General features: G+C 55.2%; 1 protein-coding gene across 1 annotated transcript; it reads right to left on the bottom strand.

The window, feature by feature from the left end:
* Positions 1-7,072: 7,072 nt before the first annotated feature.
* Positions 7,073-12,327, bottom strand: KNCN (kinocilin). Its single transcript, XM_024232804.2, has 4 exons — positions 11,918-12,327; positions 10,796-10,864; positions 10,049-10,123; positions 7,073-8,671 (listed from the first exon to the last, which is right to left on the bottom strand). Exons 1-4 carry the CDS (start codon positions 12,066-12,068, stop codon positions 8,592-8,594), a joined length of 375 nt encoding a protein of 124 aa, XP_024088572.2. The 5' UTR covers positions 12,069-12,327; the 3' UTR covers positions 7,073-8,591.
* Positions 12,328-14,958: the final 2,631 nt, after the last annotated feature.

Raw genomic sequence — 14,958 nt, 5'->3', positions numbered from 1 at the left:
TGGGTGTTCTGGCTAGCTCTGTTGTGGGGTGTCCTTGGCACTGTTCACTAAATTTTTCTGGTTTTCCACTCTACTGAGCACATGTTAAGATTGCACTTTCTGGCTGATTTGTGATTAGGTGGCACTGTGTGACGTTCTGGCCAGGGAATTGAGACACGTGCCACTTCCAGGCTGGCCTATTGGATTATGGAAGCAGGACTCTGAGTTGATGCTATTGCTCTCCCCAGTCCTCTAAGCCCCTTCTATTTCATTCCAAGTCCAGCCTTCAACCCCAGTGCCTGAGCAGGAGGGAGGGACATTGCTCTGACTCTTGAGTTGCGAGGACTGGAAGACCTTCACTTTAGTGAGTACTCCAAGCTGCTGACCCCATGGAGATCGTCTAGTTCAATCCCTAAATCTTCAGAAGCAGGAAACTGAAGCTTGGGGTAGAGGAGGTCTGTGGCCAAGCCAGACCAGAACCAGGCCCTTTCCCACCAAGCCAGGGCTCTGAACACTGCCATTCAGCTGCCATGACCCTGGCCAAGCAGTTCACCCTCCCTGCTGCCCTGCCTCTGACTAGGGAGGCCTCATGATCTCTACGTGGGGAGTCCAGTTCACAAGCAGTTCACCCTCCCTGCTGCCCTGCCTCTGGCTAGGGAGGCCTCATGATCTCTACGTGGGGAGTCCAGTTCACAAGCAGTTTGGGGGAGGAGCAGACACTGGTTGGGCAGCCTAGGAGAGCTGGGGTCCCCCTCTCTGGGCCTTTGTTGTCTGAATGTGAAGGGAGGGGTATAATGAGGTTATTGTCCCCAAACTGAGGTCCCTCATCAATCAATCTGCTGCCCCACCCTCAACTACTTGAGGTTTGTAAAGGTGGAAATGAGGACCTGTTTAGAAATTACTGTCAGTGTATCAAAAGGTCTCATAAAATGGCACATTTATGTATATGTATACATATATGTACATATGGCACATTTATGTATAGGTATACATATAAATGTCTATGGCTGTACGTGCTCATTGTACCAGATTATTTGCTTTAGGCTGGGATTCCGTTATTTCCCTGGGAAATCAGCTGCTGCACAGGGGTTCTGGTTGAGGGGGAGGGGCACTCGAGCAGCAACTCTCTGCTAGGCACTTTCCCTACATTAGCACATTTAACCTTCACTACAACCCTGTGAGCTGTTGCAGTCCTGCCCCCAGTTCACAGTGAGGACACCGAGGCTAAGAGGTGAAGGGACTTACTCTGGTTTACTCAGCTGCAATAGGGAAAGCTGGGATTCAAACCCAGTTTTGTCAGATTGAAAAGCTCATGTTTTTTGGCTCATTAGAATTGCTGTTTACTGAAAGGTATAGAGATATTTGCTTATTTAAAAAATTTGGGCTCAAGGGGGTGGTCCTCAGTAGGTGAAGGCAAGAGCTCCTGGAGAGGGAGTCTCTGTCTGAAGTCCCTTCAGGTCAGCAGGTCAGCCTGTGCCCCCCTCTGCCCCCAACCCATGGTTCTGGGATGTTTGTGTTGCACAAGAGCAGTTGCTTGACTAGAGGTAGCTGCCAGGCCTCTTGGCTCCAGATTCCTGGTCCAAAGGCCCAAGAGCCTCCGGGTGTGGGGGCTTCAGTCCAGACATCAGCCAGGGACCCCAGCCCTCTGTCCTCCATGGGAGGCTGAGCCCCTCACTTGCTCAGTCTGAGCTCTTTACCGCTCACTATGAACTCCTCTGTTCCTTTTAGTCTTAGCCCTTCTGTTCCCTCTCAGTCCCTGGAAATCTGGGCCAGCCCTCTTCCCAGCACCCGCATCCTCAGGAACCTCCTACATCACTCTTACTCATTGCCGGCTGGGGCTTATTCACTACCTTGGGAGCTCTCAGCTTCTGCCAGCGGAATTCTGCATACCCAGAGCCCAAAGAGCTACCATCACCCTCACCCTAGCCAATCCATGGGCCTGTCCTCACCATAGACACATACATATACATGCATACTCACACATGTGTGCCTGTGCATGTGTGCACACGCACACACAAACAGTCTCCAAGCTGGAAACAAGGTTTGAGGATGAAGCCTGAAGGCGTGGCTTTCCAGCTCCTGTGTCTGATTCCTGGGATCTATCATCTTCCTCCCTGAGCCCATGTGCATGCACGAACACACACACACAGACACACACGCAGTGACCGGACATATCCAGAAATACAAACACAGATGCATAGATGCATTACACACAGAGAGTTGCAGACACAGGCCAACATATCACACACTGTCAGTTGCCTGCCTATCTGGTGGAGATGAGCTGCTGCCCTGGAGACTTCTCCTTGCCTGGAAGTGTGATGGTGGAGGGAAGGTACTTGAGAGCAGGAGCCCCTGGGAGAGGTGATGGGTGAACAGGAATTCCATTCTGGCTGCTCTGATGGCGCCTCCCCATTCACAATGGGTCTCCATGCTGGCAAAAGGCAAGCACTCACCATTCCCCTCACTGGGGCTCAGCTTTGCCATTGGTAAAGTGCGAGATTGATCTAGATGGTCTTTGCAGGCCCTGCAAGCTCTGGCTTCCAGCACAGCTGAGAGGCCCCAGTGGTGCAAGACTCTGAAGGCTTCTTTGAGTGATCACAGGTCTGTGTTGGTTAGACCAAGCCTTTGTAACAATCCAAAGATGCTCCCTTCCAGTCCTTCCTGGTGCTCTCGCACTTCCCCAACAGAATCCTCAGGCCACAGTCCCCAGCAGGGGTTATATAGGTGGCCAGACTGGGATCTCTAACCTCAGTCTGGGCCTCTGCCTCTACCCTAAGCAACTCAGCTGCCTGGATCCAGCCAGAGGGGTGGAGAGAGAGGACTTCACACTGGCAGGAGTGGAACTGCCCTTCCTGTCTGTCTCCTCCCCTCCAAGGCTCTGGAACTAGCTCCGCTTTCCTCTTCAGCCTGAGGAACTTCAGCATCTTTTGCCCAACGACCCAACCCCTCTGCCCTCTTAGTTTCTTGACTTCTCATCTCTAATGCTCAGTTCCTTCATTCCACTTCAGCTACACTTCCTCATACCTCATCACCTTCAGGACTTTATCACCCTTGTCATCACCCTGAGCTATTCCACCTCTGAGAAACCCTGACACCCTACTCTTGACTGTAACTCCACTGCTACCTCCATACAAACACGGGTACAGCACACTGTTCTAAGCCATATATATATACTTTTTTTTTTGGAGATGGAGTCTTGCTCTGTTGTGCAGACTGGAGTGCAGTGGTGCAATCGGCCCACTGCAACCTCCGCCTCCCGGATTCAAGCGATTCTTCTGCCTCAGCCTCCTGAGTACCTGGGACTACAGGTGCGCACCAACACACCTGGCTAATTTTTGTATTTTTAATAGAGATGGGGTTTCACCATGTTGGCCAGGATGGTCTCAATCTCCTGACCTCATGATCCACTGGCCTCAGCCTCCCAAAGTGCTGGGATTATTACAAGCATGAGCCACTGCGCCTGGCCGCCCTTTATATATATTAACTCATTTAAGCCCCATGACAACCCTTAGGTAGCACTTCCGCTGTTGCTAATTTATGGATTGGAAAACAGAGGCCTGAGAGGTTAGAAGAATCGCCTAAGGTCACAGACATCATGGTAATACAGGGCAGAGCTGTGATTCAAACCTAGGCTGTGTGTCTCCTAAATCTGTGCCCTTCATAACTCCACACTGCCTCTGGCTGTAACTGTTCTCTGATCTCATGCAATACCTGGAACTCTCCAGGTTTTCTCCACGATACTCTTGCTTCCACTTCTGTCTGCATCTATCCAAGAACCCAAACTGCCTTATTTCCATTACTCTCTTGTAACTTCATTTGTCCCTTTGTCCTTCTGCCAAAGCTGCCAGCAAAGCCTCAATTGCAACAGTCTGGCTTTCTGCCACCTCAAGTCTATGCCTAAACTGCTAAGCCTTGTAGGTGAAAAACCACAGCTGGGCGGCATGGGCCCTTTGTACATCCACATCCCTGGCATCACTGTGGTCCTTAAGGATTCTGGGAAACCTCCCACTTCCTAGTCTGAGCTCACTGGACTGTACCTCCCACTGGATGCACCTAAGAAGGCCTCTCCTATCTTGAAACAAAACCTTCCTTCAACCCCACAACTGCCTCCAGCTAACACTCTGTCCCTTTCTTGAAAGCACTGTCTACAGTACATATCTCACCTCCTTGTCAAGAGCCAATCCACTCCAGTCTGGTTTCTGCCCCATCACACCATAGACTCTGCTTTCACCAAGGCCACCAGCTGACTCCTTTTTGCTGAATTCCATGAACACTGTTCAACCCTTAGCTAACTTGACCTCTCCAGAGCTTGGGACCTACTGAAGCCTCCCTCCTGGAAACATACTCTTCCCCTGGGATACAGTTCTCTCAATTTCATCTTCGCCCACAGAGCCCACAGACCCAGCCAGAAAATCTGGGCTTCATCCTCAGCTCGTCTCCCGAGGCGTCCCTCCACACATTTGCCATCTATCACTAAGCCCTGCAGACTCTCCCTGCCAAGCATCCCAGAATCCATCCCTTCCTCTCTAGTCTCACCACTGCCCCATCTCTCCTCCTAGGATCTTCATGGCTGCTGCCCAGCCCTGCCCCCCTCCCCACCCCCGCCTTGATTTTGCTCTTGCAGGGCTGACCTCACCAGGTGTGTGAGCTCCCTGTGCCTGAGCCCTGAGCCTACTTTCTCTTCCCCTGGCTGACCCCAGCTCTACCTTCAGAGTGCAGCTGGGATGCTGCTTCCTTCCTTCCTTCTTTCAGATTTCCAAAACTCTGCAAATCAGGGCTCTTATAAACTCCGGATACCCTCATGGTGCCATGACTCCTGTGTCCAGGTCTGCAGGCCCCAGCCATCTTCCTTGAGGGCCAAGATTATGTCCACCTTGTTTGTTGCAGTATCCCCAGCGGGGGGCGGGGGGAGGGGCGGTGCCTGCCTCTCCCCAGGTGAATAATATTGGTTAAATAAATGGCCCAGTGAATATTGGTTAAGTAAATGGTGGGGGAGGCACTGGTCAGAGGGGCGTTTTCTGCCCTCCTGGCTTCCCCTGTCTCTTGGATTTGAAGTTGCTCTGTGCGCTCTTCTCTCCCATCCCCTCCTCACTTTGGGCCTTGGGGAGGATGTGGAGGGGGCAGGTGAGATTCTAGGGCAGAGTCCTACCCAGTTCAGAGCAGGGCAGGGTCAGAGTGGAGCAGAGGAAGCCCCCGAGCCAGCGGCCAGTGCCTGCGGAGTGTCTCCCCTTCTCCTGCTCCCTATCTTTCTCAACCCTGTCCTCTCACGGCTACAGGTTCTTGACCACTTGTCTGGGCACTACTCCTGTCTCCCGGAGCTCAGGCTGGATGGAGTCTCTTCCCCCAGTTCAGGTAAGCGTCCCCTCCTCAGCCCCCTCCCGCCAGCGTCCCCCAGCTCCTTCACTTGCCTGAGCCGGTCCGTGGACACTCTCCTGCGGGTCCGACCCGGCTGACCCTTGAGCACCTTGGGTCAGCAGGAAGGAAGGATCCCGCGAGCGCAGGACCGTCAGGAGAGAGGCCGGGCCACCTCCTCCGCCGTCCGCTGACTTCTAGGGGCTAGGCCGGCGCACAGCAAGGGGGTTGGAGGTGGGGTCGCCCTCTCCCACGCGGCTGGGTTTCCAGGCGGTGTCCTGGGCCGAGCCGCTTGGAGATCCTAGATCAGCAGGTGGGTGGAAAAGGGCGCCCCGTCCTGGGCCCCCCGCCCCTGCGCGCAGGGCAGAGACGCGCAGACCCGCTCCCACTCCGCTCGGCTCCCTTGAAGCAGCCCCGGCGGCGGCAGCGGTGGGCTGGGAGGAGCCAGCGCGCTGGCCTGCGCGGGTCCCCAGCCGCCTCCCGCCACCCGGAACCCCTCTCCTTCAAGCGTTGACCGCCGACCCACAGCTCCCCTTCAACCCGGGGCGAGCGGGGTTCTTACATACACCTCCCCTCTCCGCTCCGTTCCGTCCTTCTCCCGTTCTCCTCTAGGCTTCACGGTCTGCAAGCACCCTTGCAAATAACTCCTAGCCCACCCACACCGTCTCGTCCGCACTTTCGGAGAGCCAGGCACCGATATATTGCAACTCACTCTAGGGCAGGGGTACAAGTCGAACTGGCTCTGCCTTCAACTTCAAATGGATTCTTCTTTCTGGAGTGGGGCTGGAGCTGTGGGGCGGGGGAGGGGGGATTTTTCCAGGGATGGACTTGTTTTCAGCACCCCTTCCCTAATCAACCACCAATCCTGCACCCTAGAAAGGAGTGTGGACATGAGCCTGTCTAGGGAGTGACTCTCCTGGTGGTGTGTGTAGGAGCTTTTTGGGATGAAGGCTGGGGAGGAAGTGCTGGGCAGCAGGTCCATCTCAAGGCTGGGCTGTGTGGGAGGGAAGACAGGTGTGCTGACTTTTCAGACCCTGGAGGAGTTCAGCTGAAAGAGCATCTCTCCAACCTCTGCCTTCATTCGTTTACTCATCCATTCATAAACCCTACCTGATGTGACTGTGTGCCAGGCAGCCTTCATGCTGACAGTGGCCCTGTGGGGGAGGGCTACCATATCCTCTCTTTGCATCTGGGGAAAGCCAGGCTCAAGGCCCCACAGCCTCTTGCCCCAGCCCCTGGGAACCAGGATGTGAGTTTTATCTCCAGACTCCAGCCCCAGCCTGTGCAGTCAGTCCTTGTCCAGGTTGGCCCAGCAGGCATGTGACTTCAAGGAATCTGCTTGGACCAAGTACTCCCCACCTTTAGATCACTTGTGTGTTCTCAGCACCCAGCCCAGGGCCTGGCACAGTCACAGTCAGAGTCCTGGTGTGAGAATGGCTATTGGAAAGAACTAATTTCATTTCTTGAACAGACCACTGGAAGAGCTTGGTTCAGGGACCTGTCCCTGTCTACGCCCCTGTCCCATGCTGAAATATTGGAGGGTTCTACTTCTCCCTAACGCTACCTACCATACCACCCATGCCAGCTAGGCCTGACCTCACCTTTTCTCGAAGTGTGAGGGGGAGAAGCTGCATGTCTCCACATTGACTACTCCTGTGACCACGGGGAGGGAGTGGGGAGGTTGAGGTTGGGGATGTACTTGAGCAAGATGTATTGGGATATTCACCTGGGCTGGAGGGAAGATGTTTCACCATGGGACTCGATGAGTCCTTTTTCCAGTGGGGCCTCAGCTTTCCCATCTGAGATGGACTCTGCTGCTTCAGAAAACTGGTTTTCCAACATCCACTGGGCTGTCTTCTGGGTGCCTGGCCCTCTGCTCCCACTCTTAAGAGGAGAAATAGACAAAGGCCACTCAGAGTGGTCTACGAAGGAGGGAAACCCTGGGGCTGGGAAGCAGTGAAGTCAGGGGAGGCTTCTAAAAGGAAGTGCCATCTCCATTGATCCTGGAGGAAGGACGTGATTTCTAGCTTGTCTTCTACTCACTAAACCAGGCCAGAGGCCGTATGGAGAGGGTATCTCTGTAGAGGTCAAACAACTCTGCCTGGGGGGTGCAGGTGTGGAGGGAGGAGCAATGTTTTCTGTGAGGCCACACCTGGGCCTCCTTGCTCCAAACTTGCTCTACCCACAGTAGATAGGACTTTGAAGTGGCTTCCTGGGGAAAGCCTAGGGAATTGTTTTTCCATTAAATTGAATCCATTAACATTTATTAAGCACCTACTGGTCTGGTGCTAGACACTAGAGCAGGGGCAACGTTCAGTAGACTTAAGATGGCTTAATAATTGTTTTGTGAAAAGGAAGACTTCAACCCTGCCTGAAAGGTGGCAAGACAGAGGTTGGTGGAAGAGAATGAGGAGACCACGTGGGTAGGAGATTTTTTTGAACGAAGCCTTTAAAAGTGGGGAGTTTGATAGGCAGAGAGAAGCAGGGAGGGTCCTGGAGAACACAGGGCAAAGCTTGGAGACAGGAATGTGTTTTGCTTGTTCAGGGAGCAGTGAGAAGATGGGGGAAGAGAGAAATCAGATCGCGAAAAGCCTTGAGTGGTGGAGTTAGACACTAAGGGTCTGAGGCCCGGGCTCAGCTGAGAAGTCACCTCCTCTGACCCCCAGGCAAGGTTGTTTGTACCTGTCCCTTTGTGAGCCCCTCAGATTCCCCCCATCTGATTCACTGCAGCTCAGAGCCTGTCCCTGAGGAACTGCCAGGAGTTTTGATATTTGGAAAAGAATCTTGTCTAGCCCCTCTACTGGGCTTAGTGAGCTCTAGAGCCCTTGGGCTAGACCGTGGGGGTGGAGGGTCCCTGTCTATGGTTCTTGTGGGCCTGTGGTTCACTTCTGTAGCTGGGTTAGAGCAAGGGACTGGGGCATCCTGGTCATAGTCAGGGCCTTGGACCCCAAATTCCAGAGAAAAATCAGTAGATCGAACAGGCAACAAAGCTGAGCTGCAGTCCAGAAAGAAAGGCCAGGGCAGGAGCCTGAAACATGGGAACGCTGTTGGGGCGTCGGGCGATACCTTGCTCCAGGCCCCAGCCCACACCAGTGGAATCCATTTTGGAGAGGCTTGGCCAGGCGAGTGCAAAAGGCCCCATTCCAGACACTGTTTCCAGCCGCTCTGGGGTCTGCAGGGCCTGGCTTGTCTCCGGTTCGGGTCTTCTAACCCAGGAGGGCACTGAGATAGGGGCAGCAGGCAGCCCCTCAGACTTTGCCTCAGCATTCCTCAGCCCGCTGGGTCCCCGGCTTCAGGTTCTCCAGGGTCCTGCTCACGGTGGACAGGCTGCTGCGGGCTCCTGGGGGAGAGACCAGGGACGAGGACTGCCTCAGTTGACAGGTCCCCATGGAGTTGTCAGGGTCAGAGGAACTCAAAGGGACCCAAGGCTGGGGTGCCTGGTGACCCCAGGGCAGAGCTGGGATAGAATGGGGAGAGGGGAGCATCCCAGGGGACAGTTTCAGCCCAGTTTAAAGAGGTACCTCCAGTCAGGATGGCTTTCAAGAGGACAGCAGCATAGGCCGGGGGTAGAGGCGGGACCCCGGAGCCCACTGCCTGGTTTGAGCTTTGGCTGCCGCACTTCCTGGCTGTGTGGTCTCGGGCTTGTCACTAAATCTCCCTGTGCCTCGGTTGCCCCTTATGTAAAGTGAAACTAATGATGGTGCTGCCCTCATGTGGTTGTTATGAGACTTAAGAGAGTGAATAATAGATGAACAGGGCTCAGAACAGTGTCTGGAATGGGGCCTTTCACTGAGTATTAGGCATCCAACCCCTGGTGGCAGAGACTGGGCTGGGACCATCTTTGAGAAACTCCTGCCCTGGAATTTTCCAGGTGTGGGGTGGAGGAACAAGGAGATGCCCAGTTTGGGGTATGAACTTTAAACTGGGGTGGTTAAAGCTAGTACCCAAAGCTAGTACCCATGGGTGCCTCTTTAAACTTGGCTGAAACTGTCCCCTGACACGTCCCCCCCTCCCCATTCTATCCCAGCTCTGCCCTGGGCACTGGGAACCCCAGCCTTGGGTCCCTTTGAGTTCCTCTGACCCTGGGGGATATGGGAGTGGGAAAACAAACTGAGGCATAGGACCTGGGGGAGGGGAAAGGGAGGGAGGGGAAGGGGCAGGGAGGTGCCCTCATTCCAGTGTCCATGCTGGGCAAGACAGAAGCCCTCAGAGTAAGCAAGAGGAGATCAGTTCAGCTTGGAGCAGCAAGGGTCTGACTGTGCACATGGGGGAACTGCCAGCAGTACCGTCCCCCTGCACTGGGGAAGCCCCTTCGGCATGCCGCTCAAGCTCCCGGGCCCCACAGCTGCTCAGTCAGGGAGCGGAGATGAAAGACAGATTCAGGCTGGGCACGGTGGCTCACGCCTATAATCCCAGCACTTTGGGAGGCCGAGGCGGGTGGATCACCTGAGGTTGGGAGTTCGAGGCCACCCTGACCAACATGGAGAAACTCCATCTCTAATAAAAATACAAAAATTAGCCAGGCGTGGTGGCACATGTCTGTAATCCCAGCTACTCGGGAGGCTGAGGCAGGAGAACTGCTTGAACCTGGGAGGTGGAGGTTGCAGTGAGCCGAGATTGTGCCATTGCATTCCAGCCTGGGCAACAAGAGCAAAACTCTGTCTCAAAAAAAAAAAAAAAAAAAAGAAAGATGGACTCGGGAATTTCTGGAACTTACCTTCCTTGTTGCCGTTGGTGCTGGATCTTCCTTCCCCGTGGTCTGGCCCTGGATGGGGATGGATTCTTAGGCTCCCTGCAGGATGAGGCCACCCCAAGCCCCCTGATTACTGAGCCATTCCCCAAATCAAGCCCAGGTTGGGAAGGGAAGTCTTCTTGCTGTCTAGTCTCCATCCCTGATGCTGTCTTTGCTCCGCTGCATTCCTTTAGGTCTCACATAATCTGGGCTGATTTGGGCAGGAGAAAAAGAACTGGGCCCTTGAAGGAGAAAATGGCAGATCTTTTAGGGAGGTGAGGTCCCGGGGAGAACTGGGGCCATGAGAAGCCCCATAGGATTGGTGGAGATGGCAGCCTGTATGTGGGGAGCTGAGATGAGGTGGGAGCTATGCAGAGGCCATGGGGTCTTAGGGGAAATAGAGGGTCTTTCATGGGGGCTCAGGGATGGAGAGGGAGTTATTTAGAGATATTGGAGGCTTTGGGGAGTCATAAAATCCCTCAAGGGAGATGGACTTCCCAGCTCTGAGCTGGTTCAAGCACCTTTGCTGCAGGCACCGGGCTGGATTCTGCTGTGCTGTAGTCATGGCAACGCCTGCACAACACACACACACACAGCAGCTCTAACACAGACAGCTAGTGCGGTCTCACACATGGGCTCATCCCAGCTGCACAGTGGGTCACGGATGAATGCACAAAGGGTCTGGAACAGTCCTTGGCAGAGGGGTCTGCTGGGGTCAGGGAGAGTCCTCACCTATGGTAGGCAGGATGTGGTCCAGGTTGAACCGAGCCTTCAGAAAGGGGTAGGCCAAGATGAGGAACCCTGAGAAGAGACACAGGGGGTTCTGTGATGCGGGGGGGCCTGGTGAGCGTTGAGGCTGTGGGTGGGCTGGGAGCCTGAGGGGTGGTTTGTGAGATATGGGTGTGCATGGGAGGAGCACAGTGTGCAGACTTGGGACTGTGAGTGTGTAAATGTGAGCCCGTGGGTGTGTGCGTCTGGGTTGGTGGGGGCAGTGCCTGTTTGGGGAAGAGGCTACAGACTGTGAAGGCCCCAGCTGCCTGGCTCCACCGTTCCTAAGTGAAGAGCAGGTTGCTGGAATGAGCCTGGCTGACACCGCCACTGCGTCTCTGCTGTCCCCACGCTTCCCCAGGGCCCCCAGGGCCGGACTGGGCACTTGTCCTCAGCATGCTCCTCCCCACCCAGACCTGGGGAGCAGGAGCAGGAGCAGTGGAGCCAGTCCTGCCTTGCCTGCCCCCACTCCATCCCCCGATGAGCATCTGTGCCAGAACCCACAGGTGTAGATACCCAAAGCCCACTAGCCTGATGCTTCTGGTCCTGCTTTTGGCCTTGGGGTGGTGGGGTGGTGTGAGGGATGACATTCAGCGTCACTGCGGGGCAATCAGTGGGCCTGGCCCACACAGACAGACAGATGGACACAGCTGCTGTGGAGGCAAACAGGGAAAGAACACGAAACTCTTTTTCTGAGCTGGAGCCTGTCTTGGCTCACAGAGTCCTCAGGAGCTCTGTCCTTTTACTTGCCGCCATCAACCCCCTGTTCCGTCCAGATAGGCTGATGAATCCCACCACAAATCCAACAGCCTAGAACTTGGGGCTGGAGAGCCAGCGGGAGTAGCCAGAAAGGAGTGTGACAGCCAGCTCCCCTTGTTTTCTCCTCCCCGTGGCTGGAAGGAGCCCCAGCGTATCCCTCCTCTCCCGCCTGTGCCCCTGATGGCGGCCTTGCTCACACCTCTAGCTTCCATTCTCCCCAGCTGATTCCTGCTGACTCAGCCCTTCCCTGTTCCTTGTTCACCTGACCATGCCCCTGCCCGCACCTCCAGAATCTCCCTTCCCTATCCCAGCCCAACCCCTGCTCACCCAGAACAGCAGCGCCAATAAAGACACCGCCCATGGCAGCTGCAGCCTTGGATACGGAGATGCCGATAATGATGCTGCCAGCCACCAGCCCGAGAGCCACGCAGGCCAGCTGCAGGCAGCGGAAGTCTCTGCTGCTGATGGGGATGTCCATGCAGGCCCACCCGGGGCACTGCCTCCAACCGGTACAGTCTGGCCCCAGTAAAGTCCTGGAAGTTTCTGGGCTCTTGGATGTCTCCTTGTTGGCGCTCCAACTTCAGGGTGGGAGTTTCTGGGCAGTAAGATTATAGGTGGGGAACCCTGGGATTTATCTGCAGTCCTATCCCACTGCACCACTAGGGGCCCCCCAGTCCCACCTTGACCAGGGGTCTGTACGAGGTCACCCAGCTTACTCTTCCTCTCTTAAAGCCCTCTGAAGCTGAAGCCCACACTTGGCACTCCTGTCTGGCTACATTTCTGCTTTGGCTGCCAGAGTTCTAGGGAGCTGGGCCTGTTCCATGGGATCCTTCCCTGCCAGCCTCCACCAAGGAGAGTTCAAGCTCCCCTGCCCAGGACATCCTGCCCCAGCTTCCTAGAGCCACTCACTTGCCACTGAGCCTCAGCCTATGAAAATTTAAAGCAATGAGAGGCAGGGTGAGGGGGGAGTTGGTCCAGCGGCCACAGGCTCCTCGGAGATGTAGGCAGCAGGGAGGTGCTGAGTTATTCATGAGGTTGCAATGTGAGTGGCTGTCTGGGTCCCGGGGCCCAGCGGGCAGTCAGCCCAGGTTCCGCTGCTGGTTCCTGACGGGGAAGAATGAGCTGGTGGCTTTGCATGTCGTTCAGAAGCCAGGGATGTGAGGAGACTCCTGGTCACATGCTCAGGGCCCGCTGTGCTGTGCTCTGCCCTTTGGCCTGGAGGTGCACCTGGGGTCTCTGCTTGGAGTCTGAGATAGACACACGGCAGGAGGCTCAAGAGACAGGAACTGCACCTGGGACGGAAAGCGGACAGGGAGAGGCATCTCTCCAAGTCTGCTCCCTACCCCTGCCCATCCCATCCCCATCCTGTCCTCCTCTGGGCTCCCAGGTAGGGCTGAGGGTGTCCTGGTTTGAGGCTTGATCTCAGGGGACTCCCTTGTCCTCAGGTGGGCTTGGTACCCACCCACCTTTTAGTGGCCAGTGGAATGGAGAGTGAACCCTTCTAGCCACCTTGGGGATCCCGACTGGGAGTGACAGGGAAGAGCAGTGGTGGCGCTGGTGTGGGCAGGAGGAAAACACCTAAGGGGTAGGGTAGGGAAGAGGACTTGGTGTAGGGGCTGGGTGCCGGGAGTGGGAGGCTGGGTCATGGTTGGTGCCTTCCCATCCGCTGAAATGAGCACCTGCACCCAGCCTGTCTGAGTTACTTGCAGGATGCCCCACCCCAAGGCTGGGCAGCGGTCACCAACCCAGCCTAGCCCTGAGCCCTGCCCTGGCCCCCAGTTCCAGCCTTCATCATTCATTGCATTATTTGGCCCTTTATGGATCAGGGCCTCCCCAGTCCCAGAATATGGCCCTGGCCTGGCCCTGCATCTGGGCACAATTCCTGGGGTCCCATAATCCTGCTCAGAGTCCTGTCACCAGCCTCCCTGGCCTCTCTTTGGATGCCCCCTCTCTGCACCACATCTGCAGTCTCATTTCCAGGCTCAACTTCTTGTTCCTCCACCTGCCTCCATGGCTGCCCTGTTCTTGTTCTATCTCTTCTGTAGACTGAGAGCCCCTTGAGGGCAGGTTCCAGGAGTGAGCTCCCAAGAATGCTGTGGCTGGGAAGGACCTGAGCTAGGCTTCTGGACATGAGGACAGAGTTCAGGGAGAGGGCTTGGACTGCACAAGCACCTCCAGTTGTCAAAGAGGAGGGCTGTGGGCACAAGGGAACCTCTGTCTCTAACAAGAGGCATTCCTTGTATGTGGAGAAGGGGGCTTGAGAAGGCCCAGGGTCACCTGAATGGAGCTTCGGCTCACGATGAGTCTGTAGAGAGGAGTGACTGCAGCACACAGATGGGCCCTGGACTGTGTTCCTGTTCCCCACAGAGGGAAAGCCCCTGGAGCTGGGCACTCCCCAGCCACGGTGCTGCTGCCAGCATCCGCTGTGCCTCCTGCCTGGATGAGATCTGATTATTCCTCTAATTAGGCATCAAATCATAGCCCATGTCTCTGTCACACATAATTGATCCCCCACTGACTTAGTTTTAGAAGGAGCCGCCAAAATAATTGTCCATGAAACGTGTTCCTTGCTCCTGTCAAAGTCTAAGGCTGAGGGCGACTCTCTCACACCCTCAGCAAGACAGAAGCTCTTGGGGCCATGTTTTCCACCTCGCACTATGGGGCTCGGGCCAGCCATTCTGCCACCCTGAGCCCACTGCCTTGTCCGGTGATGGGGATGAGGGTGGCAGAGGCACCTGTGCACTGCTTCAGATCTCAGAAAACACTGTGATCTCAAAGGAGAGGCACGTTAAGCCTTTTTCAGTTCCAAGATCACAGAACCAGGGCCGTCCCAGCTCTTTATACAGGTGGGGAATCCAAGACATGGGGAGACAGAGGAATTGCCCTAGAGTCCTCGTGGATCCTGCCCCTCTGGGAAGTACTCTGGCCTATCTGCCTCTGAATTTCAACACTGTCTTAGTTGAGGTGGGAGGAACTGGCAGCCCCACCTTCAGAGGGAGACATTGTGTTAAAAAATTAGTCAAGGGACCACGCACTGTGGGATTACAATCCCAGCACTTTGGGAGGCTGAGGCGGGAGAATTGCTTGAGGCCAGGAGTTCAAGACCAGCCTGGGAAACATGGTGAAACCCTGTCTCTACAAAAAAATTATCCAGGCACAGTGGTGTGTGCTTGTAGTCCCAGCTATTTGGGAGGCTGAGGTGGGAGGATCGCTTGAGGAAGAGGTTGCAGTGAGCCGAGATCACACCACTGCACGCCAGCCTGGGCGATGGGTGTGAAATCCTGTCTCAAACAAAAAAAACAATGAAAATCAGTCAAGGCCTCCCTCTTTCCCTTAGGACCAGGAATGCATCATTAAAGGTTCCCAAA

Source organism: Pongo abelii, chromosome 1 (assembly GCF_028885655.2).
Source record: "Pongo abelii isolate AG06213 chromosome 1, NHGRI_mPonAbe1-v2.0_pri, whole genome shotgun sequence".
NCBI lineage: Eukaryota > Metazoa > Chordata > Mammalia > Primates > Hominidae > Pongo > Pongo abelii.
Note: the sequence above shows the minus strand (reverse complement) of the source record. Positions and strands in the feature narration are given on the sequence as shown.

Bases quoted from the DNA above. Each gene is read 5' to 3' on its own strand.
- KNCN (XM_024232804.2), bottom strand. From the start codon at position 12,068: ATGGACATCCCCATCAGCAGCAGAGACTTCCGCTGCCTGCAGCTGGCC. The intron at 10,124-10,795 runs GTGAGGACTCTC...CTCATCCTGCAG, and splicing joins CCACATCCTGCCTACCATAG to GGAGCCTAAGAATCCATCCC. The intron at 8,672-10,048 runs GTAAGTTCCAGA...TCTCTCCCCCAG, and splicing joins CACCAACGGCAACAAGGAAG to GAGCCCGCAGCAGCCTGTCC.